Raw genomic sequence first — 26,424 nt, forward strand, 5'->3', positions numbered from 1 at the left:
TCTACAGAAACACTACATATCAATCAAAACAGTGTTTCTGCTCCAATAAATAAACTAAATTACACATTTCTGGCAGAGCAGCAAACATATACCACATATATAATCACTTCTTAAACTGTTAAATCGATTAAAAAAAAAAAAAAACTGAGAAAAACTCATATATTCTGCACAACATCAGTCACTTCTCTATAATTATGTCCAGTGTTTCACAATGTAGTGCAATAACAGAATTCTAATTTTTTTTTACCATATATTACCCTCTATGCTTGTATTTTTATTTTTTTAAGTACAATGCACATTTTTACATTTTGTGCTTGTACTTTTCTATTTATATTTTTAGGACGTATTTTTCTCCTTATGTTTATATTTTTAGGATATATTTTTTTAATAATATTTTGAGGGCATATTTTTCTATTTATTAATGTTTTTAGAACATATTTTTCTACTTATATTTAATTTTTTAGGACATGTTTTCCCCATATGTTTGTATTTTTCGGACATAGTTTTCTATTTATGTTTATTTATGTTTATATATTTTAATACATATTTTTCTATTTAAATTTTTAGGACAGATTTTTTTATACTTACATTTATATTTTTAGGACATTTTTTTCTACTCATATTCATAGTTTTAGGACATATTTTTCAACTTATGTTTATATTTTTAGGACATATTTTTCTCCTTGTTCGTATATTTTTAGGACATATTTTTCTTTTTATATTTATAATTTTAGGACATATTTTTGTACTTGTGTTTATCTTATATACTGTAACGTAATTAATTTCCCCTCAGGGATTAATTAAGTATTTCTAATTCTGGTTATTAGTAGACTTTGATTTAAATAAGAAATCAGCTGAATTTTTCCTCTTAAATCGAAGTGGGTTTGTATTCCTAATAATTTATTTTTTTTCCAGCACACAAGCCTTTATCATGCCTGTTGTTACTGTTAAGATTATTAATTCAAATATTCAGGAAATTACGCTTGTACGGAATAGTTTCATACATGTTTTTCAGACAAATCCTGATTACAGATTATATTTATCGAAGATTTTCACTAGTGACTGCCTTTATTTAGATTCAAAGTGGACAACTGGAGGTTCTTCATTCACTGCTCTCCAGCTACTATTTCCTTTATGCTAATGTGAGTCACGGCCTCCTGCACCACCTCCTGGAGACGTACAGCTTGTTTGGTGAGTATGAACGACACTTATCTGTAACTGTATTAGAAACTGTCTTATTTACAACAAAATTCTAGTGTTTTTATCCTGTTACATTTTGCTTTTCCTGTAGATAAGAAGAACACAACTGCATCCTCATGTAAGAGCTGAAATAAATACTTTACCCACAAATACTTTCCAAATGTGTTTCATTCCTTATTCTAGCTTCTCTTTGTCCTGTCAGCTGATTTCCAGAGTCACATGGAGGACTGCCGAGGTTTCCTGCGGCGTCACGCCTCCACGTTGTCCTCCTGGCCAGCTCTCTTCATTCAGCAGGCCTTCAACGACCCTCCGGACACATCTGCCCACAGCTGGGCTCGAGGCCTGGTGGGGAGAGGAGTCCGGGTGATCGAATGTCTGAACAACAACAGCAGGGCTGATAAAGAGCGCAGGTAAAGAAGCTGTCTTCAAGGTGGTTTTACAGTTATTGAATTACCGAGATCTTTAACTAAACCCTCTGAAGCTCTACCTTCAGTAGGTACATACTTTGGTCAGTAGGTAGGTACGTACTTTGGTTGGTAGGTGTGTAGGTAGGTAAGTGTTTTGATAGGTTGGTAGGTATTTTGGTAGGTAAGTATTTTGGTAAGTAGGTAGGTGCTTTGGTAGGTAGGTAGGTGGGTAGGTACTTTGGTAGGTAAGTGTTTTCTTAGGTAGGTAGGTAGGTACTCTGGTAGGTAGGTATTTTGGTTGGTAGGTAGGTACTTTGGTAGGTAAGTATTTTGGTAGGTAGGTAGGTAGGTACGTACTTTGATAGGTAGGTAGGTGTTTTGGTAGGTAGGTAGGTACTTTGGTAGGTAGGTATTTTGGTAGGTAGGTAGGTACCTATGTACTTCGGTTGGTTGGTAGGTAGGCAGGTACTTTGGTAGGTAAGTATTTTGGTTGGTAGGTAGGTAGGTACTTTGGTAGGTAAGTATTTTGGTAGGTAGGTAGGTACGTAGGTATGTTCTTTGGTAGGTAAGTAATTTGGTAGGTAAATATTTTGGTAGGTAAGTATTTTGGTAGGTAGGTACTTAAGTCAGTAGGTACTTAGGTAGATACGTTATTCCCATAGGGAAGTTCAAGCTCACTGTGGGTTAGTTTTTCATTGCAATATAAAGTCCTGCATCTCGATGGAAACAGCAAAACGATGACTAGAAGGAGAGAGAACTCAGAAATGTCTTTTGTGCAGTAAAATAAAGTTATAATGACAGAAATCAGAAAAAAAAACTGAATTTCTTTGATTATTTTTGAAAAAAAAAAAAAATTGAATCAACATGTTCAAGTGTCCACAGGTTTTGCCAACACTGGACAATGGTGGCTTCACATACTTTAGATATTTAACTATTTACATTTTTTTTTTTATTCTTTATTTTTCAGTTTTATCAAATTTTTAATGATGGGTACAATTCACATGTGCCAGCATGTGCACAATATTATCATCGTTTGTTTTTCTGAAGACAATTTCCCATCCAGAAAGTAAAACAAAATACAGTACAATAAAATAAATGGAAACATGAACATATTTTTGAACATTAGGGAGTGAACATTAAATTGTCTTTAAATTTTTAGACTCAAAATTAAATTGGGCTTTTTAATTTTTATGTACGCAACCTATTACAAACTGTTACAAACCAGTCTTGTTTTTGATTTACAGATGCTGTCATCTCTTCCATTTTATAAATATCCATTGTTATATTCCACCATGCTGACATGGTGAGAATATCCTGCGATAGCCATTTCTTAGTTATCGATTTCTTACTTGCAACCAACAAAACACTCATTAGATATTTATCCTTTTTTCTCCAGTCGTCTGGTAAACATCCAAAATAAACAGTTTTTATTTCAAATGGAATTACACGTTTAAAAATGTCTTGTAGTGCTCTATGAACCTCTTTCCAATACTGTCTAATAAGTGGGCAGTCCCATAGGATGTGAAAATGGTTTGCACGTTGGTCTCCACACTTTCTCCAGCAGATAGGAGGAGTTCCATCATAATGTGTTTTTTGACATGGAGCGATGAAGTATCTTATCAAGGTTTTCCATCCATATTCCTTCCATCTCTGTGATTTTCTGCATTTCCACTGGAGTTTCCATATTGCAGTCCATTCCTCCTCTGATATAGTCATCCCTCCTTCTTTCTCCCACATTGTCTTTGCATGTTCAGTGGAATGACACAATTCCTCAGACATTTATACAGAATTGAAATTGGCTTCTTATTCATTTTCCCATCATATGAATTTCTAAACAATTTCAGTAAGTCCATGCTGCTCTCTGACACTGTATCTACTTTTGCTTATATATAATGACATATTTGTAGATATCGGTAAAAGTCTTGTTTTTCCAGTGCATATTTATGTTTAAGTGTATCAAAGCTGATAACTTTACCATCCTTAATCAACTTGCTTAAAATTGTTATCCCTTTAGAGGTCCATAATTTGAATCGTGAGTCTAATTTGTTTGGTAGAAAGTCGGAATCATAAGCATACCATTTTAACATTACAATATCTTTTATCAGGTTATATTCTTTTACCACATTTTTCCATACAGAGAGAGTGCATTGAACCCAAGGGTTATCAGTAGTGTCAATATATTTTTGAATATTCACATCAGCCAGAGTAGCTTGTATTGGGAAAGGAAAGATTTGCTCCTCTATTGGGCATTATATGATATATCACACCAATTTATCAATGCCTTCATTTGTGCTGCCCTAAAGTAATCCCTTAGAGATGGCAGACCCCATCCTCCCTTCTCTTTAGACAATTGCAACATCTTAAAGCAGACTCCTGGCCTTTTCCCCTCCCATATATATATCTCGATATCATCTTGTTCCATTCATTAAATTGAATTTGATCAATTTGTATTGGTAGAGTCTGAAACAAGTACAATAGTCTTGGTAAGACATTCATTTTGATAGATTCAATCTGAGAATATAAACTGAAGTAAGGAATTAAATTCCACCTTTTCAAATCTTCATCTATCTTTTCCTTCAGTGGAGTATAATTGAATTCAAAAATTTTTGTTAGATTTTTTTGGTATACTAATACCGAAGTATTTTAAGGATTCACCCTGCCACATCATAGGGCACTTAGTTATCTCTACCGGCGGGTGATAATTATATGAGAGTGTTTGAGTTTTGTTTAGATTTATCATATATCCCGAGAGCCGACCGTATTGCTCAAGTAGCAGCATAAGTTTGGGAAGGGAGTCTGTTGGATGTCCTAAGTAGACCAAAATGTCGTCCGCATAACAAGCTAAGTTGTGCTCCCTTTGTCCGATAGTTATACCCTTAATATGCAGATTTTGTCTGATAGATTGGGCCAATGGTTCAAGATACAATGCAAGTAGAAGTGGAGACCACGAGCAACCTTGTCGTGTACCCCTTTCCAAAGTGAAACTGCTTGACAAATAGCCATTAATTTTAATTCTTGCAGTTGGGTTGGTATATAACGCCTTTATGGTATCAATAATTGTATTATGTAATCCAAACTTGTGTAATATTTTATAAAAAATCACAATTTACTGAGTCTAATGCTTTTTCAGCATCAACACTAATAAGTACTGCCTCAGTTTTGTTCTTTTGTATATGGTTTATAATATGAAGAGTTCTGCGAATATTACCTTGTGTCTGTCGGTTTCTTATGAAGCCTGTTTGATCGTTATGTATCAACTTAGGTAGGAATTCCTCCATCCATCTGGCCATTATCGTAGTGAACAGCCTATAATCTATATTAAGAACTGATATCGGCCTATATGATCCGCACTCTGTCTTGTCCTTGCCTTCCTTTGGTATTGCTGAAATAATTGCCTCTGTCCAACTTGGGGGTGTTTGTGCCTTTTTTAGTACCCAATTAAGTGTAGGTAGTAATACAGGAATCAACTTCTCCTTTTTAAGTTCCACTTCTGATATACCTGCCATCATTTTTTGATTCTGTTCTTCAGTCAGACTTGGAAGGTCTAATGAATTTAGTAATCTTTCAATTTCGTTGTCACTTCCTCCAGGAACTTTAGAGTATAATGATTTATAAAATATCTTAAATGCTTTGTGAATCTCTTGCAATTTACTCTTTATCTTTTTGGTTTTTGGGTCTTTAATTTTAGTTACTGTATTTTCTGCAATTTTCTTTTTTAATTTCCATGCTAGTATTTTACTATTTACAGTTTTAATGTGTTTCCATACTTGTCTCCTCACTGCTTTGTGTAAACACTGCCTGCAGTTCAGCTGAAAACTCTTTGAATTTTTGTCTAGTAATGAATTTGTAGTTGTGTTGAAGAGTGCAGATTTTTTGTTTGGTTCATCTAAGTGGTTTATTTTTGGTAAATTTTTAAATGAGACACACAGAATAAAGTAACTGATTAAAGATCAGGATGTTAAGCTCAGATTTTGGTCATTTTTCCCGACCAAGGACACTAGGAAAGTTGACAATCTGACAGTTCTTTCTATTTTCTGCCTCTAATAAATGGTAGAATTTCGAGATTTTGTAAAGAAAACACCTATTAAACATGCCGTCAGAATTTGGCATTCAGAGAGTAAAAAAAAAAGAAAAAAACTTCTCTACGTCCATCAGCGCCAAAGAACACTTTAAGCAAATCTCTCAGACACCAGCAGCAAGATTTCTTTCTGTGTGAATGAGCTTGTCCTTGTGGAGCAAAACCATGACTAGAAGTAGAGAGAACTCAAATGTGTCTTTTGTTCATTCATTGTTCAGAGTAATAATGCTGTATATCATAAGAAGATGAAATGAAAGTTGAACATAATTGAGTGTGTTCAATATTTCCTCAGCAGTGTAGAGGAGTAGAAGCATGAAGCAGCAGAAAATTAAAGTTATGAAAGCTATATTCTGGTTGTAGTTTTCCCTACATTCATTAGCTGTGCCATAAAAAATAAATTTGTAGATCTTTTAGTCAGTTGAATTTTGATAATTGTACTATGTTGACAATCTTGTGTGTTTCTCCTCAGTGAGCTGGTGTCGACTTTCTCCTCTGAACCGACCTGTTTGGTTGTGAACTTGGATGAACAGCTGATGGTGGTTGGTACCGGACAGGGAACACTGCATTTCATCCACACAGAGACTGGACAGGTATGAACATATTATACAGCAGGGTTTGTGTAAATTCAGCAGTTAAGTAGTCACATTTCTCCCCTAACCCGTCCTTATCTCTTCTCCTCTGAAGTCTGTTTCATTTTACACAAACAAGAGAAAAAACATGAAATGATCTATCTTCGCTAGTAATCTAGCTGAATCAACACATTCAAACCTGCACATTACAGATATTTTTTTTTACATTTAAAAACCCTTTCTACTTACAGAGAAATCAATGGAATATAGACACAATTTGTGCAATATAAATATAATCTGTGCAGTATTATTGCTTCTCTCAGTGTTTCTACTCTTGAAAGAATCTGTGCAACTCTATTGATTGATATTTTTCCACATCCAGAAGAATTTGGACAATCTGAACTAGTACTTCTGTAGATTTTTTTGTTCATTTTTTTAACTGATGTTTCTTAAATGCTTGCACTGTTTCCTTTGCTGCTGTAACAATGCAAATTTGTGGGATTACTGAAGCCTTATCATTACCGCATCTCATCGTATCATATCATATGTTATTGTATCGTATCTTATTGTAACAGCGTATCTTATCTTATTGTATCATATCTTATTGTAACTTATCGTATCGTAACTTATTGTAAGTTATCACAACTTATCATAATTTATCGTATCTTATTATAACTTATTGTATCTTTTTGTATCGTAACTTATTGTAAGTTATCGTAACTTATCGTATTGTATATTGTATCTTATCATGTCTTATTGTATCATATCTTATCGTATTGTATCAAATCTTGTTGTATCGCAACTTACTGTAAGTTATCGTAACTTATTGTATCTTATAACTTATTGTATCTTATTTTATCATATCTTATTGTATTGCATCTTATCGTATCTTAACTTATTGTATCTTGTTGTATTGTATCTTATCGTATTGTAACTTATTGTAAGTTATCGTAACTTATACCTTATTGTAGCTTATCTTATGTTATCACGTCGTATCGTATCATATCGTATCCCTAAACCTTATTTTACAGAAACCAGGATCTTCATAAATATCTAATGTGAACTTAGTTTTTCCTGGCTTTGAGCAGGAGGTGAAATCTCTGGTGAGCAGCTGCGATGGCATCTCGAGCTGCGTCTTTCTGAAGGACAAAGGTCTCGCCACCACCTCCTTTGACGGACGTATCGAGGTCTGGGACATTAAAAATGGATGTAGGTGAGAAAACTTGCAAAATGTCTTAGATTTGTCGCACTGTACCAGTCATACTTGTACATGTCCATATGTAAGTTCATCGTGTTATATCTATACACGTGAAAGTTACACATACATTCATAATATCTTTATTTAAATCCTTATTGTACTTTTGTATTTCTTGTCTTGCTTCTTCCATGCCTCTCCTGTACCTAGCCGGTGAGGGATCAGTACATTTGATCTTATCCTTTTCCTCTAATCCTGCATGAGTCTTCATATGCAGCACAGATGAATTAGGTTTGACTTGTCTGAATTGTGTTTCTTGTCCCTGCAGGACAGCGCTCATCGAAGGCCACTCTAACACGATAACAGCGATCGATATCAACGCGAACAAGAAGTACCTCGCAACCGTGTCCCTCGACTTCACGTTGAAAGTTAGTCACAAACTAATCTTGCTAAACTTCTGATATTTGTGCCCTTTTCTTGGTCATTTTAACTCCAGATGATCCATATGAAACACTATTAAATTGTTCTTTTAAGCTGTCAAAATATTAATGCCCACCTGTAAAGCGCAAAAGTACAAATCGTCTTCAGCTTGCCAGACAATCCACATCTGTGATACATAAGACATCACAAAAAAGACAAAAAAACTATATTAAATACAACTGCATAAAAATTCGAGGATTAAAGTTTCTTGATTGTCATGCCAGCACATGTATTCACATGGGGTGGCATGAAATTAGTACTCAGGTCCCGGTTGGAAGTCAAGAATAAATAAGTAACTAGAAAGTACTCCGCCAAGGCTGTTCATTCCCCCATATGGAATTGTGAGAAACGCAGCATTTTTTTTTTTTTAAGAAATGCAGCATTTGTTTATTAGTTATTGATGATCAGAAATCACGGCAACATAGAATGTGGCCATTTAATATGGATGTACTCATAAACAAAATGACCTTACGCTAAGCACATTTGTGTATTATGCATGTGTACGTTATGTACGGACACTGACTCGCGTGACCTAAATGTGTAGCGGGCAGCGAAAATTAATGGGACTCGGAAACATCCCTACAATTTAATCAATTGTTCCTTGTGTTATTTCCAACGTATAAGTCCAAATCCATGGATCCAGACTATAAGCCACATCACTGCCAAAATATAATCAATTGGGGCGCCCAGATAGCTCAACTGGTTGAGCGAGCGACCCATGAACTCCCTGCTGCACTGAAACCGAACATGATGATTTTAGTAGATTGCTGAATGTTTCTTTGTCCTTTATTCACGCAGCTGCAAGACAGCAGGAGGATTTTACAGGCTGATTTGCAACCCCAACTCTGACCAGGACTTTAACGTTCCCATTCCTGAATTAAAATAAAAAACGTGTTTCTGCTCCTCAGGTTTGGTCTACTAAAGTTAATGAAGTGGCCTCTTTGCCGAGCACCAGCCCTCTGAACTGTGTGACCTTTGACCCCGACGGTCACCTGCTGGCTGCAGGTTGCTGGAATGGAGACGTGATCGTGTGGAAATGGCTGAAGGATAAATCAGCAACAGTGAGTTATCATGACGAGGGGTTAAAGAAAGAGCTTGTGAGCTTCATGGTCTCACTTTAAAATTAGAAAAAAGATGTCGAAAGCATTTCTTCAGCTTCACAGAGTGGGGCACAAAATCGGATTAACTGGTTCCACTGATGCTGCTTCATTTGAAGACTACAAATGTCCTTTCTCCTTGTCTCCTTTACTTTTGTAAAGATGCTCCAGTGTGTCCTCTGCTAAAGGAGATAAATAGAGAATTCAAGCAGCTCTTATCATGACTGTAAAGAAATAAAGAAAATATACTAAAAAATATGCCATACTTAGTGCTGTAAGTGGAGTTGCATTGTGGGTAATGGAGGCTGCCATTTTTGATAATGAAGAAGATGACATCTCTGGTTCTGCTGCATCAACTTAAAAAAAATATGTGATTACATGTTTACATGATCTGTCTTCACAAGTAATCTAGCTGAGAAAAATAAAAATGTGTTCCTTTAATCGTCAAACTCCTTGTAAATAAAACAGGTTTCATAAGCAGCCTCATAAATGTACAGTAGTAAACAGATGTTTACAAACACTTGTAAAGATCATGTGTTTTACAACAGTCTTGAGTTTCCACTGACTCCTGACACTCCCTGACACTGTCATAGATTTATTGCAGGTCTTCTTGAAATATGACAAAATATACTGGATCAAAAATATACATACAGCATTTCTAATATTTAGTAAACATCCTTTGGCTACCTCAACTTTTGGTAGATGTCCACAAGCTTCTGGCAAACTTGTAATGGGTGGATCAAATGGGCCCTATTTAAATTGCCTCTGAGGAGTCACCAGCTGTAGTCAATCGTAATTATTCGTAAGACATTAAGAAGCTATGCAGCTAAGAAAATCTGATCAGCACAACTGTTTATACTCCCAAAACTGATAATTTAAGTTGTTGTATGTACTTTTCTTTTTTATACAGTATTTACGTCTCTTCCTCAAATAGAATTAATTATATTTTGTATAAAATCCAGTGTTGGGACATTTCTTCTGGAACCAAGCATTTTGTCATAGTCTCTTCTCTTATGAATAAAAAATGATTAAATTATGTGTCACTATTACTGTGATCTGAAAGAGAAACCAGAGTTTGATCTTTGAAATCACTGAACAAATGAACAAAGTCCCTCCATGTGGCCACTTGATGTGGTTTTCTGCCTAATAAAAGAAACATAAATATCTTCCAGGAGAAACACTAGAGTTTATTTGTATTCGTCTCCTATCTGTTTCAGTCTCTGTGTGGTCACAAGCGATCGGTTCGCAGCGTCTCCTTCTCCCCGTCCTCCTCCTCCATGCTGTGTTCGGGTTCTGTGTGTGGAGAGGTGAGGGTCTGGTCGCTGCCCACCTCCACCTGTGTGGGATGTTTCCAGGCTCACCTGGGAGCCACCGAGGCCCTCACCTTCCTGAAGGAGGAATCCATGCTGCTGAGCGCTGGCTCCGATCACACGGTGAGGCGTCACTCAGGACGGCAGATTTAGTGTTTCTACCTGTAATCCTCATATTATTGTCTTTATTTTATATTACATTTCATTGTATAGGATTTAGCCTTTAATCGTTCTTATCGTTTAGGTGAAATTACTGCTGTAACACTGCAACTTATACACTGCTTGGTCAAAAAAAAAGTTGCACACTAATATTTTGTTGGAACACCTTTAGCTTTGAGTATGGCACACATTGGCATCATTTCGATAAGCTTCTGCAATGTCACAGCATTTACTTCTGTCCAGAGATGCATTCATTTTTCACCAAGGTTTTATATTGATGATGGGAGAGTCGGACAAAGTCTTCTGCAGTACATCCCAAAGATTCTCAGTGGCGCTGAGGTCTGGACTCTGGAGGCCAATCCATGTGTGAAAATTACGTCTCATGCTCCCTGAACCACTTATTCTCAATTTGACCCCCATGAATCCTGGCATTGTCATCTCGGGACATGCTCATGCCATCAGGGAAGAAAAGTTCTATTGATGACAAGACCTGGTCATTCAGTATATTCAGGTAGTCAGCTGACCTCATTCTTTGAGAACATAACATTGTTGAACCTGACCAACCCCAGATCATAACCCCAACCCCCACAGGCTGGTAGGCACTAGGCTGACGAGTGCATCACTTCATCTGCCTCTCTTCTTACCCTGATGTCCCCCATCACTGGAACAGGGTAAATCTGGAATCATCAGACCACATGACCGACCACATTTGTTCCTTGAAGATGATGGTTCACCACTATCCTTCCAGGTTTTAATAATGCATTGGGTGGTTCTTAACCTGATTTTAGTAGTTTAAGAAATCTCCTTAGTTGTTTTCTTTGCTTGATGCAGGCCAATAATTTGACCATTCTGAAACAGATTAACATCCTTTCTATGACCACAGGATATGTCTTCTGACGCGGTTGTTTAAGAAATGAGAAGCTCCTCACTGCATCAGCTAGGGTTAAAAGTTGTTGCCTGCTGAAACATATTCATTATTGCAGTAATTATCCAATGGAAGGCTCTTACCTATTTGCTTAGTTAAATCCAGGTAGGCAGTGTATTGTTCTCTTTATTTTATACTTCATTTCATTGTGTAGGATTTAGCTTTTAATCGTTTTTGTCATTTCGGTGAACTTACTGCTGTAACACTAGGATTATTACACCATTCGGCCTACGTACCTGTTAATTTTTCTCAATCTTCTGAGCGCTGATGCCTTTTTTCTGACCTTACTGTTGGGAAAACAAACATATCTTATGAGCTTCATCTTATGAGCAAATTCTCACTGGTTTTGACATTAATGTGCTTTTTTGTTTTCTTCTAAAACAGCTCCAGCTCTGGTCAGGGGGACTCGGATGTTCAGTCACCACATTAAAAGATGATGAAGTAAGTAAGCTCCTCTTCACCTCATGTGCAAGTCTTATATTTGTACACATTCCTGTTTAACTGTCTATAAAGTTGGAGTCTTTGTGTGCATTATCGCAGACTCACTTCTGGAGGAATAACAGCTAAAACATCTAGAATAATATCAATACCATTTGCAATATTACTCTTCTCATTAGTTTGTACGATATTGGTTTCAGTATCATGTGTAGAAGTTCATTTTCATGTGCAGTATTTTGATTACATGTACAATATTTCCATTTAATGTACACCACTGTTCATGTAATGTGCAATATTTCCTTTATTAAGGTGCAGTATTTCAATTTCATGATTAATACTGCCAGCATTACTTTTCACTTTTCAATTCTAACCTTGTTTAAGCATACTTATTTTTTTCAATCATGTATCACACTTATATCTAATTGCTTTTTTACTGCATTTATTCTTATCTCATGGCATTTCGATTTTTCTCAGAGCAATATCTGGCACAAGAATTTCCTTTGTGATCCATAAAATTTTATCTAATCATTCGACAAAAAGGCGTTTTAAGACAGAGATAGTAAAGGAGGTCACCAAGACAGCTATGACTCCACTGGAGTTATAAAACAGAGATGAGTGAGGGAGGCCACCGAAACACCTATGAGTGCTCTAAAGTAGTTATGAGACAAAGATAGTAAAAGAGGCCACCAAGACACCTATGATTCCTCTAAAAAAAGATATAAGACAAAGATGAGTGAGGGAGGCCACCGAAACACCTATGACTCCTCTAAAACAGATATAAGACAGAGATGATTGAGGGAGGCCACCAAGACACCTATGACTCCTCTAAAGGAGTTATAAGAAAGAAATGTGTAAAGGAAGCCACCAAGACACCTATGATTCCTCTAAAAAAGATATAAGACAGAGATTAGTGAGTGAGGTGTGATTGAACAGAAGACAGAAGCCGTTTGGTGGAAAACTAATGTCTAATCAATCCAATTAACTCTAATACAAATGAAAACATTTTAAAGGATAATACGTGATTAACTGATGAGACTAGCAACTTAGGATTTTTTTTTACATATTGATATATGAGCTTTCTCTCAAAATTCATGTCTGTGCTTTGAAACTCTTTCCCTCCAAACTGCTCAAGTTATTTGTGTATTTTGTGTTTTTTAGTGCGAGCAAGAGCCTCCTCAGAAGAAGCTGAAGTCTACAAGGTCCGAGTCTGCTGCTGTTTGTGTGGCTGTGAATGGAGACTTCGCTGCTGTGGCATATCAACATGAAGGCGTCAAACTCTTCAGTCTCGTCACGGGTGAGTTTGTGTATTAAGAAGGTAAAAAGCAGAAGTACAGATAAGTGGAAGAAAAAAAGACTGGCTTGAAATTTCCACACGCAACTTTTATTTTACAGTTTTTATCTATGCAGGTGCAATAACATAAATACATGCATACCAAAAATTCAGGCTGGATTCAATAGCTTTCGTCTTATTACTGTTTTTTTTTTATTTGCTTTTTGTCTTTTATCCTGAAACATTTTGTGATTTTGCTCTACAATGTTGCCTTACAAACAAACTGTACATTCTGAACCAAAGATAAAACAGTATAGAAGGCGTACAGCAGGAGTGTCCAAATTTTTGTCACCAAGGGCCACATATGGAAATATACACAAGCAGCTGGGCCACTCACTTGTGATGAGGTACATATTGCCTCACCTGGTTTATTTAAGTAAACTAAATCAATCAGCCTACAACACTGCTTTTCATGAATGGGATTTCTAAAAATACTGTTGTTGAACTAGAGAACTAGTTGTCATCTGCTTAACCTTCTGTTTTTGTTCCACGCCAGTGTAGGACATGTAGGTCTGATGTTTGGTTTCATAGTGTCGTCATACATTGTGATCTTTCATCACTGCGACACTTTCATTACAAATCAAACACACACACACACACACACACACACACACACACACACACACACACACACACACATCCCCTTATCTTCCATAAAGAAGTATTCATTTTCCCACTGTATCTGGAATTTTCTGCTCTCACTTGCCATCTTGTGTTTCTTTGATTGTGTCATTTTTGGTCCACCGTGGCAAAACTTTTCTTTCCTTAATTTTGTAGAGGAACTGCCTTGTTCAATTCAGTAGCTCCACCTACAGTTAAAACTAAGAAATGCAATACCACCAAGTCATGTGTGGGCCATTTTCCAGTATATTTTTGGAATTTGCTGCGGGCCAGTTAGAAATGGGTCACGGGCCGCAGTTGGCCCGTGGGCCGGACTTTGGACACCCCTGGCGTACAGTGTATAAAATTTTCACAAAAGACACCAGATATAAACAGATCTGGGATATCAAATAACAGCATAGACAAACAGAAATATAAATACCATAGACTGTATATAAAGATGGACGTAGCGCCTGGCTCCAAAAATGAAGCCAACAGGGAACTATGGAGGAGGCAGTCGAGACTCTGCTCTCTTCCTTTGGTTTAAGCAGAACATTTTCCACAGGCAGTTTTTCTGCCCATGGGCTTGATTTAACCAGTTTTCTACCTTTGGCTGATTCTACCAGCAGACACTGAAAGGACTCTGATAGTTCGGTAAGTAAATTTTTATTTTCTTATCGGTGCCACTTTTATTGCACTTTATATGCAACTTTAGTGTCAGATATAGCATGTGCTATGCAGTCCAGATGTTGGGGAAGTTTATTTCTGTGTGTGTTGACCAGAGAAGAAAGTTAGCATCCAGTAAATATTAGCTTTAATGTGAATTAGCGATGCTAACCGAGCTAGCTGCTCAGTCGTAGCCTGATTAAAGCTAACATAGCATTAAGCTAATGATGTTTGTGTTGTGTTTCATATAAACGGCTTAAGTGTAATGTGGTAGATTTAGTTAATAAAACTGTCAGTGGAGACGCTGGTTCACATTAATGTAATGTTTAGAAAACCTAAATGTGATTAAAACAGTAAGGTTAAGGTTCTGTGTTGTCAGTAGTCCTGAATATCTGCAGTCTCCGAAGTTAAACTGGAGAAAACAGTAAATCCACTCTCTAATGGTTAACGTTGTTTAATGACTGATTCACATGTTGTAGTATGTATTCCTGCAGTGTAGTTTGGAAAAATAAACTCCCAGAATATGACCAAAGTAATGATGAACACTGCAGTTATTTTATTTGAATTGCAGCACAGATAAGCTGGATAATAAAATCCTCTCCCCTAAAGCTAAAGTGACTACAGGCCTTTCTGTCATTCAGTGCTGATAAACTATATTAAACAGGAAATCTTTCCAGGAATACTTTAAAATGAACCTCTGCTGTTGATGCTAACACTGTGACATCTGTCTTCATCTCAGGTGTCTCATTTTCACTGTGAGGATCTTCTTTGTGAAGCCAACAGAAGGAAAACCTCATCTGGTTGTGAAGAAGGAGACTGAATGGACGACATCCTCAGTGAACCACTTCCTGTTTAGCTTTCACTTACAGAAGGACAGACCAACTCTTTCAGCAGTTTATTATTCTCTGTTCTTAGTATTCACAGGTTCCATTAATCACCTTTAACTTCATCTCTGCTGTTGTAGCATAATGATAATACAGAGTATAATTTGCCATTATTTATAGCAGATATGCTGTATTAAAACATCAGCACATTCAGAGCAGAAGCTTCATTATTACCTTTATTGCACATATAAAAACTACATTATTTAACAGTTCTGAACTGTAAAAATGTCTAAACACATATAATAAATGGATGAAATAACTAATGTGTTGCTGACAGGAAGTGTAAATACTGAACAGTCACAAGACAAGTTGTATTATGAAGAGAGGAGTTGAATCTGCAGTATTATTGTTATTACTGGAAGGATGAGGAGGACATCAGTGCTGCTCTTTCTCACAGTGATGAAGGAGAAAAGACTCTTCAGACAACCACAGCTGGATGTTCATGTTCTCTGTAGCTCTCAGTCCATCAGACTAGATGTTCCCAGCGATCCAGACCAAGGCTGGAAGGAAAAGACACTAACAGTGAGGAAAAGATCTACAAGGTTCTTTCATTCCAACTGCTGGAACATTAAATATCAGAGTGAACACATCAGGATATGAATGGAACACAATAGAGTGTTGTATTTTTGTTCTATTTTTTAATCTTCTGGAAATGTTTGTTTTCCTGGTTGAGGCTAAAGACCATTTTAGATGGACAAAAAAGTTTATTCTGTTTTATTCTAATGTATCGTTAGCATTAACATGAGCTCCACAGTTATCTCATCGTACACTATTGTAGAGAAAAAAATGTCTGAAGCAAAGAACAGAGATATTAACTCAGAACTGAACTGAGAGATTAACATTCATCAGTAACAGTTCTGTGGAGGAACATAAACGTACATTTATTTATATCTGCTGATCATTAAAACAGCAGTTATCGATCCATTATGATTGATCAGCTGTGACCTGCAGGACACTCAGCTGCAGCTTACAGTTAACTTGTTTTATGACACTGACTAACCCGATTTAGCATCAGCGTTAACACTAAATCAGGAAACGTAACCTCAAATTTACAGAACAATTATAAAACGCGATGTTAGAACATGTTTATATCAGAGGTTACAGTCTGATGTTAACTTACAGTACCTTCACTGCTTTATATGTGATATTGTCCAGATGTGGAGAAGAGTACAACTAGTTACAAAAATGACTTACCTGTAGAGTTTATCTTCACTTTGCGATGCTAACGTTAGCAGCAGTGTCGGTAAACAGCAGAAGCCGGTAAATGAGGGCGGGACAGAGAGTCCTTGGCTCTCAATCAGTCTGACCAATCACTGCTCTCTGGCTCTGCCCTCTGAGAATGTTGTGTCACTGGCTCCAAAAATCCAAGCTGTCAACCAGGAAGAGGCTTCATTTTCTCAGTGCAGAAACCAGCGGGTGACATCATGGGTGCTACGTCCATCTTTATTATACAGTCTGTGATAAATACTAGTGTTGGGATGCGATTAATAAAAATTTATCTAATTAATTAGAGGCCTTGTCATTCATTAATTGCAAATCGCATTTTTGTCAAATAGTAATATTTGATACAACAAGCAAAATTTTTCAATCAAAAATTTTGATTGATGACTGAATTGTAGAATAGACATATGCGTGAACTTGCACAACAAAAGTGTTTGTTTCATTTATATTTATCTGCATTTTTCATCTGTCTACTACATTCACAGATACTACAAACTCAAAGTGCAATTATAGCGATTACATTCAACATTTTAAGACTTTTTATGAACGAAAGCACTTTCAGTGTCTTGAAAAGTGGTCTATTCTGGGATGGCTACACTGTTAGCCGGTACCAGGACTGTCCTAACAAATGTTAGCTCTGGGGCTAACAGCAACATGTTTTGCATTGAGGTAACGTGAAAACTCTGTTGCACAATTTGCACACAACCGCGCATATCCAAGCTGCCATCAGGAAGATTTTTAAAAGAAAACTTTCTGCCCAACAAGTTCAATGCGGTCTCATCATTCCTTCACTGTTCACCAAACTTTCTTGTGTGCTGACATCACTCGGTGTGTCCTGTGCATCTTCTTCACAGCTAGCAAACAGACTTTAGGTTCATTACCGCTACCTACTGGGCTGGAATGTGCGTCAGTGTGCCAGAAATTAGGGCACTGAGAAAGGTGCGAATTAAAGCGTTATTTTTTCTAAATTAACACATTATAGTCCCTGCCTCAATAAATACATCACCAGCCGGTTTATATAAAAGTAAATCAGCAGCATGTACCTGAACCTTTAGTCATTTTCCATTTGATTTTACATCCCCCTCTTTATTATTTAGTAGCATCTTATCTAAACATCAAAGAATCTTCTGTAATAGCTTAAATAGACAAATATAACTGTATCATTAATGGTATAAGTATTAAATACTTACTTTTTTGTCAACATGAAATTATAGAAAGTTAAATACATTTTTTTTGTGAAAACATCTAATAAAAACATTATTATTACACATGTGCAGAGTGAAAAGTTTTTTCTTGTTGCTATAATAACAAAATTTGTGGTTTGAAAAAATGTTAAGGGTTTTTAAATGGTTGTAAAAAAAGATGGAAGGGCGGTTCATTATGTTAAAAAAAAGTAGCATTTTTAAGCTCATTGTAGAAAGCGGTTCATTCATATCACCTCTGCTACGATTTTTCTCTCCTTCTCTCATCCCTCTACTAAAAGCGCAAAATTAAGCACCATGTGTTTTTGAAAAGTTATGAAGCATGTCTGGAAAACCATAACAACACTGATTTCAATCGTAGGTGAGAAGGTTTGGAACACTACTGAAACGTCCGTACAGTGCCTGCTGTGGATAACTTTGGATCCGGAGAAGACCGAGCCTGAGCTGCTGCTGGCTGGAGGAGAAGACTCGAATCTGAGGGCCTGGAAGAAAAAAGAAGGAGAGGAGGGAATGATGGGGGGTCTGGAAAGTGTGGGAATGTTCACTGCACAAACAGGCACCATCCTGGCAATGGCACAAAACACCACTTACCTGGCTACAGCCTCTGGTAAGAGCTGCCGGTGGTAAATGATCATGTTTACTGAAGGCAGCTTAATTTACAGCGCTTACTAAAAGTAATCAGTCACCTTAGATGGTTTCTTCTTTTGTTGTTTTTTTTTTTTTCGACATTGAATAATGTTCCTTTTCTTGCAAAAGAATTTACAATAAAAGACTTTTTCGTATCAAAATGAATACAGATTTCTACCAAGTAATGCCACATAATTAAAAATATTAAGCATAAAATAAGAGATTGCATACACAGCTAAACACAGGAGCTGCCAGTCAGTGTTGCAATCACAGTAAAGTTCATCAGAGTGATTGTAGTATAAAGACACGTGTATCTAGAAGGTCGAGTCCCTTGCGAATCAGTACTCCTGGATGTAACTACACCATGAAGACATAAAACACACCAAGCAACTCTGAAAGAGAAAGAGAATATGTTTTTGAAAAGTGTGAGTCTGGAGATAAGTCAAGAAAACATTCAAGTCACTTAGTATCCCTTGGAGTTCAATTAAATCCACCATAAATAAATGGAAGGAAAGTGACACATAAATCTGCTTAGAGCAGGCCGTTCTCAGAAACTGGGTGACCGAGAAAGAGACAAGTGAAGGAGGCCACCAAGACACCTATGACTCCTCTGAAGGAGTTATAAGACAGAGATGAGTGAGGAAGGCCACCAAGACACCTATGATTCCTCTAAAAGAGTTAAAGGACAGAGATGAGTAAAGGTCACCAAGGCACCTATGACTCCTATAAAGGAGGTATAAGACAGAGATAAGCGAGGCCACCTAGACATTTATGACTCCCCTGAAGGTGCCATAAGCCAGGCATGAGTGAGGGAGGCCACCAAGACACCTATGACTGATCTGAAGGTGCTATAAGACAGGGATGAGTGAGGCCACCAAGACACTTGTGACTACCCTGAAGGCGCTATAAGACAGGCATGAGTGAGGGAGGTTACAAAGACACCTATGACTCCTCTAAAGAAGTTATGAGACAGAGAGGCCACCAAAACACCCATGACTCCTCTAAGGGAGTTATAAGACAGAGATGAGTGAGAGAGGCCACCAAGACAACTATGACTTCCTTGAAGGCACTATAAGACAGGCATGAGTGAGGGAGGCAACCAAGACACATATGATTCCTCTGAAGGAGTGATAACACAGAGATGAGACTTGTAATAGAGTAGATTTTTGTATGGTCAAAAAAGGCAAGTTGAACTGAGTGATTCAGAGTTGAAAAGCAATGAAAGGAGAAAACTTCCAAGTGAGGTGACAACTTTATATCTGCGCTGTATCTTCTAATATGTTTTTTTTAATGATTTGGCCCTTTGTGCTTCTTTTTCCTGTAGATGAGTTCACCATTGCGCTGTGCCTGCTGAGTGATAAGGCTGAAGACCTCGCATCGGAGCCTCATGCAACTCTGAGGGGCCACACTGGAGGAGTCACCTGTCTGGCCTTCAGCCCTGATGGTGAAAAGCTGCTGTCTGGTGGAAAAGATCAGGTTCCTGTACTCTCATAATTACTGATTATCAATCGATTGTTATGCCTTTACAGTTGCCCAGAGAAATGATACCAGTGCTTATTTTCTTAAACAGAATGTCCAAATCTCACTATTGATGATTGAAAGGTGTTAAAATAGAAGGAAATGCAGCAATTCCTGACATTTGGAGATGAAGTCATTAAATCTGGGGTGCTTTTTCGATGGCAAAATTATAAGAAACATCAACTAACCATTTCTTTAAAGACAATTGCAGTTTACTGTTGTGACTAATGTGGTCCTACATGTCATGTTCGCTTTACGCTCTTTACCTCTGTTTTAAAGATTAAGGGAAATGACATTTAGCTGGGCACAAGTAGTATTTTAAACATGTGTTTTCAAGTCTGAACAAAGGTGAACGCAGAAATTAGATGAATGGAATGGCCATTTTTCTAGCTGTATTAGCTTTTATTTATTGCATGTACGGCTGAGAACTCTATCTTTTCTGCGATGCAATTTTTTTTTAGAGGTGAAGCACCATCTGCCATTTTTATCAAATCTGTAATATCATAGGTTGTAGTTCCAGCATCTCTTTTCCAAGTCTGTCATCAGCAGGTCCCATTGTTTTGTAGCAGCTGTTTCTTTATTTACATCAATTCCCAGGACGTTCTGTCATCTTTCCTACTCTGTTTTCATCTCCACAGGGACAAACTCACACTAGGTCATAAACTGGGGGTGTGCCGATAAAAATTGCTTCTGGAGAAGGAAGGAGAGGCCTGATACAGTCAGAAAAATGTCTATTTGAGGCAACAGATTTTGTGTTTAACTTCAGTTCATAGTCAAAACAATAGTGTAAAATGGGTGTCAAACATAAGGCCCATGGACCAAAACTGGCCCGCCAGAGGGTCCAATGGGACGATTTTGTAAAGTGTAAAAATTACAGAGAAGACATTAACTTATAAATAAATAAACTAATAACTAATTAATTTCTAGACCCTGACAAGTTGTTTTGATCATAAAGTGAAATATTATATTGCTCATTATTCTTTTGTCGTTTTGTGCCTCTTTTTTTGGTCATATTTTGTCTTGTTTTTTCTTGTGTTTTTTTTGTCTGACTTTTGTTGTTTCTCTCGTTTTTTCATTTTGTTTCTCATTTTTGTCATTTTGTGTTTCCTTTTTGTCTCGCTTGTGTTCTTTGTCTTATTTTTATCATTTTGTGTTTCATTTTATTCTGTTTTTTGTCTCATTTTTGTTGCTTTGTGGTTTTTTGTCAATCGTTTGTCCATTTTGTGTTTCCTTATGTCTCTTTTTGTAATATTTTGTCTTGTTTTTGTTTTTTCTTGTCTTTTTTATCTGACTTGTCGTTTTGATCATAAAGTAAAATACTATATCGTTCAGTTCCAGATGCCTGTGACTAAATGTTTTGTGCCTTTGTAGATACTCTGTAATCTGTAAGTTGTAATGTGTAATTGATAAAACGAGGTATAATATTGTTGAAACTGATCTTTTGTTTCTGCAGAAATTTCAGGTTGTTCATGATGTTTTGTAAAAAGGTAATTCCTTAAAATTCCTTGAACATTTTCAGAACACCTTTTTTGCACTAAAACAAAGGAAAATTTTGGAGTTGTGGTTATTCATAGGTTATTTTGCTCTGATTTTACTGGTGCGGCCCATGTAAGATCAAACTGGGCTGAGTGCGGCCCCAGAACTAAGATGAGTTTGACACCCCTGGTTTAAAATGTAAAAACTGACTCTCTTTGGAAAGCTGCAGGGACATCTTACAAATTCTCAGCTTCATAAACTTTTTGTGGGACTCTTAAATCCCCTGAATCTATACAACAGAAGTGAAGAGTACAAAGTTAGCATGACCCACAGAGCCGCAATAATGGAAAAATAGGCCAAGTTGAAATAGGCATTTTATTTTAAGCTTGCAAAATAACTGAAATAATCAGATAAATGTAGAGGAGGAAAAAAGTGCAAATTTAGAAGTATGAAGTAGCCTGAAAATATCCATCCATCCATCAGTCAGTCAATCAATCAATCAACCAACTATACACCGCTTAATCCTCATTAAGGTCGCGGGGGGCTGGACTCTATCCCAGCTGACTTAGGGTGAAAGCAGGGAACACCTGGACAGGTTGCTAGTCTATTACAGGGCTACATATAGAGACAGCACTCCAATTTATACAATTTAGAGTTGCCATTTAACCTCAGCATGTTTTTGGACTGTGAGAGGAAGTCAGAGAAAACCCACACATGCACAGGGAGAACATGCAAACTCCATGCAGAAAGATCCCGGGAAGGCTGGGACATGAACCGGGGATCTTCTAGCTGCAAGGCGAAAGTGCTAACCACCAAGCCACTGTGCAGCTCAGCCTGAAAATATATTAGTAAAAAAAGAAATCCCTCAAAACTTTGCACAGTCCTACGTACCATTCCACCTCTGTACGAGTCATACAGCTGGACTGATCCTCTGATGTTACCTCCATCTGTTATCATATATTTGTTTCAGGCTCTGATGGTTTGGGATGTGGCTTCGACTCCTCCGGCTCTTTTTAAATTGCTTCCTCACGCTCATGGAGACTGGATCACCGGCTGTGTGTGGACTCCAAACTGTGTGGTGAGTTTTTGTTATCATGTAGACCTCTGACACAATATCAACTATATTCCCGACCATGTCTTGACAGACTGGTCTCCTGCTTTCCTTTGTGTTGCAGATAAGCTCTTCTAATGATGGGAAGCTTTGCTTATGGGACCTCGAGGTGGGTCAGCATCTCAAAGAAATCTCCTGGAAGAGGCCACTTTTGTCTGTCTGCAGTCTGGTGAGCTAATTATACATCTGTCTGTCAGAGTTAAACATTTGTACCTGTAGCTAATGTGTCAGTACAGTACAGAGATTTAACAGTACCACCGACATGTTGTTAGCTTCTTTTTCAAGTCAGTTGTGCGTTTTTGACCTGCTGTTTGGTGTTTCTGTGTGCAGGAGCAGTACGTGATGGCCGGCTGTTCAGACGGAGCTCTGCACGTTTGGAACTGGGACACAGAAATGGAAATCTGCCACATTGCTGCCCACAAGAAACAGATCAACCACTGCTCCCTCCTCCCAAACACAGGTACCGCCTCAGAAACCACACCTCACACCAGCTGCTTTGGCTTCAAACAAAAAAAAAAAATATTTTTTTTAAATTGAATGTTGTTGAATGTGTCTTTCTGTATTTTTTGTTGTTCTTGCACTGTGCAAAGTAAATTAATCCACAAGCTTTAATCAGTGCAGTTTTAGGTCAGAAGTTAGGAGCTGTATACGGTCCCGATCTGGTATTAAGATGGGGTTGTAAACACTCACAAGGTTTAACAATCGGACTAATTCCTGGGTAGGTTTTCTGTGGTGCAGACGAGGAAGAATCTGGGTTGCCAATGAAATCACAATGTGAGGGATAACCTCCTTAAACAGTATTCTTTTTTGACAGTTTGGTCAATTTTTGTCATACTTCGATCACTGAAACAAAAAATGCTCTTTTAGGATGAATTTTTTGCACAAAGTTTGTGCAAAAAAAACCTTTGTGCATTTCCCCGTGTGTTTTCTTTTTTTTCTTTTATTTATCTTAGACATGCCTCACTATCGTAAAGGCAAAGAAGAAAATATATACGCAATACAAAATAACCCAAAAACAACCAAACCAAATCCAAAACCTGAAATAATGTCTGAAAACGAGTAGGATGAAGTTAACTTGTTAGCTCCTACATATCCATTCGTCTCATATCTGTTTCCTGTTTGCGTCAAACCTTTTAAAAGGCGTTTAAACCTCTTTAGAAACTTCAGAACACATTCACTGCTCCACATTATTATAATTTTCAAGTAATCTTGTTTTAGTATTCTTTTTAAAGTTGTTTTACTCATTTTGACATCATCGTCCAGACTGTCCCATAAAGTTACCCCATAAACTGATAAACTCCTATTCTTCATGGTGCTACAAGCAAATGGCTTTTTAAAATGAAAATTACTTCTTAATTCATAATTTGTGATTTTATTTCTGAACAGTTGTTATATGTAATCAGGGAATATCTTATTGTTTGCCTTTAATTCAATTTAGACTTTTGTACAAGTCTAAATTGAACTAAATCAATAAATTTCACTTCACTTTGTGCAAAATAATGAAATAATGAATCATGATATTAGTAATTAGTCTTTTAAAGTTCTTGCTTTGTTTTTAAGACGAGGAGAAAGACGCTAAAGCAGAAGATATGACCGTGTTCACAGCGTCTGATGATGGAACAGTGCAGCTCTGGAAACCCTTTCAGGTCTGTCAAAATAAAAGCCTCCCAATTTATTACATTATCTTCTCAAGACTCACACATCCCATTTATGTATAATAGAGTTTGTGGTTTATTTATTCACAGGTTTTTGTCTAGCGCAGAATAAAATCTGACTTCCTCTGACACTTTATTCAGCTTTGTTTTAACTCACGGTATATTTTCACGTCTAGGTCGAACACTTCAGCACCTTCCAGGGTCACAGCGGCGCCGTTCACGGAGTCGTTCTCAAGGAGGAAGGAGAATTCCTGTCAGTTTCTGAAGACCGCTCGCTGCGATGCTGGACGTGGACTACAGGTGAAATAGCTCAGCTCAGTCGGATCAATGTGATGTTTACTTTTAAGTAGGGTTGCCAACTCCCTGAATAATAAATAAGGGACACCTCGTTGGCAGTGCCGGCCGACCCGATTGCCTTCATCCCTCCCGGCATGGTGAAAATTTTTTTTTTTGCCTTTTTTTGTGTGTGTGAAACGATTTTTAACCTTTTTTGACTCAAACCTGAATTTAATTAGATGCATGTTTTTGAGTGACACAAATACATGGAAAACAAATTATTATTCAACAGTTTATTTTTCAGTGCAAAATAACAGTGCAAAATAACCCATTCACACCCGGGCACTAGGGCACCTAACGTCTCTGGCGTGAAAAACTGCTTGGCCAAGGGAAACATCTTCCGATTTCCCTTATTAGAGGCATCGGTATGAAGAGAGAATGGGTGTGGATTTCCACAGTTTTTCAATTTTTCAATCACCATCTCTATTGCCTTTGGAGACAAGACATCTGTGACCACTGCCTCAGCTTTTGTCCTCCCACAGGACATCTTATGCTGGAGTCATTCAGTGTTCGTTGAGTCAGCCTGAGTGCACAGTCAGCACTGTTAATGATAAATAAAATAAAATAAAATAAAACTACATATTGGCTGTAAAGTACAACGTCTCTGCTTTCAGAAACCGATGGATTTTTTTTCCGATAGCACAAACGGTGACATTATTACGGTATTCCAAAGTGTGCTTGCCCAAACACTGATGACAGACTAGGACTTAAAGGGTAAAAAGAAATCATTCTTATTTTTTACATACCATATCTGCCTCTGGCGTTGCCTGGTGGACAACAAACAAGGATTCCCCTGGTTTTGTTGTCCCTCGCGTTTTTAACGTGTACAGCACTAGATGCATGCTGTTTAACTTCATAAAGTCCGCCATGGGCTACAGAAAAAGCGCGCCGACAGACAGTGCGCCTTGTAAATATTATCGCGCACTTTTTCCACCCACTTCTATTCTCGTTCCCATTTGCTTCTGTATTTCTGCAGCCTTTTAATCTTCCTTGGAGGAGTTCCATCGGCAGTGTCCGAGACCCGAAATTGTCATCCATGTCAGTGTCATCCATGCTGCTTTGTTATCTCTTGTCTGCCGGTATGCCTTCTTTCCACGTGACAGTACCTCGACCAATGACATGAGCCGGATTCTGTATTGTCATACTCGTATGTGTGCTGTCAGCTCATTGGTCACAGAGTAGGAGAGGGCTGGCAATGAGATTACCGTAAATTTTCACATGATGCATCCTGTTATTCATTGATTACGTTGACATTTTAAAGACTATTTTTGATTCTCAGGGTAATATGGGACAAAGTGCGTCCCATATGGGACGCGTAATTTTGTTGCTCAATATGGGACGATTCCATTTTTCAAGGGACTGTTAGCAACCACAAAACCTGCCAGCCGGTTTTGAAAGACATGTTTTCTTTTCAAAAACTGCTAAAATGACACAAGTTAGAGAACAAGAAACTTCAAAAACCGAACGAGTTGTTGGGTTTTCTGATGTTCCCTGAACTAGTCGTCTGTGATATGCAGTTATGTGAATAATTCTCGGTTTAAAATCGTGCTATTTTATCAAAATCCCTTTACTGTGTAAAGGTCTTATTAAAACATCAGTTAAACTTTAAATCTCCTTATTTGGCATTGACTTGCAGTCGATAAACACACTTAATAAATAGTTAATAACGGATTATACTATGATTTTAAGTAGATTGGTTAGAACCTCTTCTGTCTGCACTAATTAGCTTTTTTTTTTACAGACATATAATGGACAATGATATAGTAAAACACAATTAATGTGGAATCTGTGTTCAGTTTTCACTCCCAGAGCATTAATAAACACTTTCAAATGTCTTTAAATGTGCTTGCAACTACATGTGCAACTGTCATATTGTAATTTAGAAGTTGATTTTAAGATTCTAAATGCCAGTTACAGCGTGATAAAAATGTTCAGCTCTG

General features: G+C 37.3%; 1 protein-coding gene across 2 annotated transcripts in view; it reads left to right on the forward strand.

The window, feature by feature from the left end:
* tep1 (telomerase-associated protein 1) overlaps positions 1–26,424 on the forward strand; it is a 65,665-nt gene that overhangs the window by 29,909 nt on the left and 9,332 nt on the right. For both annotated transcript variants that reach the window (XM_023295155.3, XM_055014094.1), the window contains exons 32-48: positions 1,077–1,191; positions 1,292–1,318; positions 1,403–1,610; positions 6,155–6,275; positions 7,343–7,467; positions 7,778–7,877; positions 8,838–8,990; positions 10,244–10,459; positions 11,805–11,861; positions 13,017–13,152; positions 18,123–18,368; positions 19,713–19,864; positions 22,353–22,460; positions 22,558–22,662; positions 22,824–22,953; positions 24,054–24,139; positions 24,325–24,448. In XM_023295155.3, coding sequence (XP_023150923.2) covers positions 1,077–1,191; positions 1,292–1,318; positions 1,403–1,610; positions 6,155–6,275; positions 7,343–7,467; positions 7,778–7,877; positions 8,838–8,990; positions 10,244–10,459; positions 11,805–11,861; positions 13,017–13,152; positions 18,123–18,368; positions 19,713–19,864; positions 22,353–22,460; positions 22,558–22,662; positions 22,824–22,953; positions 24,054–24,139; positions 24,325–24,448 — 2,209 coding nt within the window. The remainder of the gene's footprint in view (positions 1–1,076; positions 1,192–1,291; positions 1,319–1,402; positions 1,611–6,154; positions 6,276–7,342; positions 7,468–7,777; positions 7,878–8,837; positions 8,991–10,243; positions 10,460–11,804; positions 11,862–13,016; positions 13,153–18,122; positions 18,369–19,712; positions 19,865–22,352; positions 22,461–22,557; positions 22,663–22,823; positions 22,954–24,053; positions 24,140–24,324; positions 24,449–26,424) is intronic.

The sequence above is a fragment of the Amphiprion ocellaris genome, chromosome 10 (genome assembly GCF_022539595.1).
Source record: "Amphiprion ocellaris isolate individual 3 ecotype Okinawa chromosome 10, ASM2253959v1, whole genome shotgun sequence".
NCBI lineage: Eukaryota > Metazoa > Chordata > Actinopteri > Pomacentridae > Amphiprion > Amphiprion ocellaris.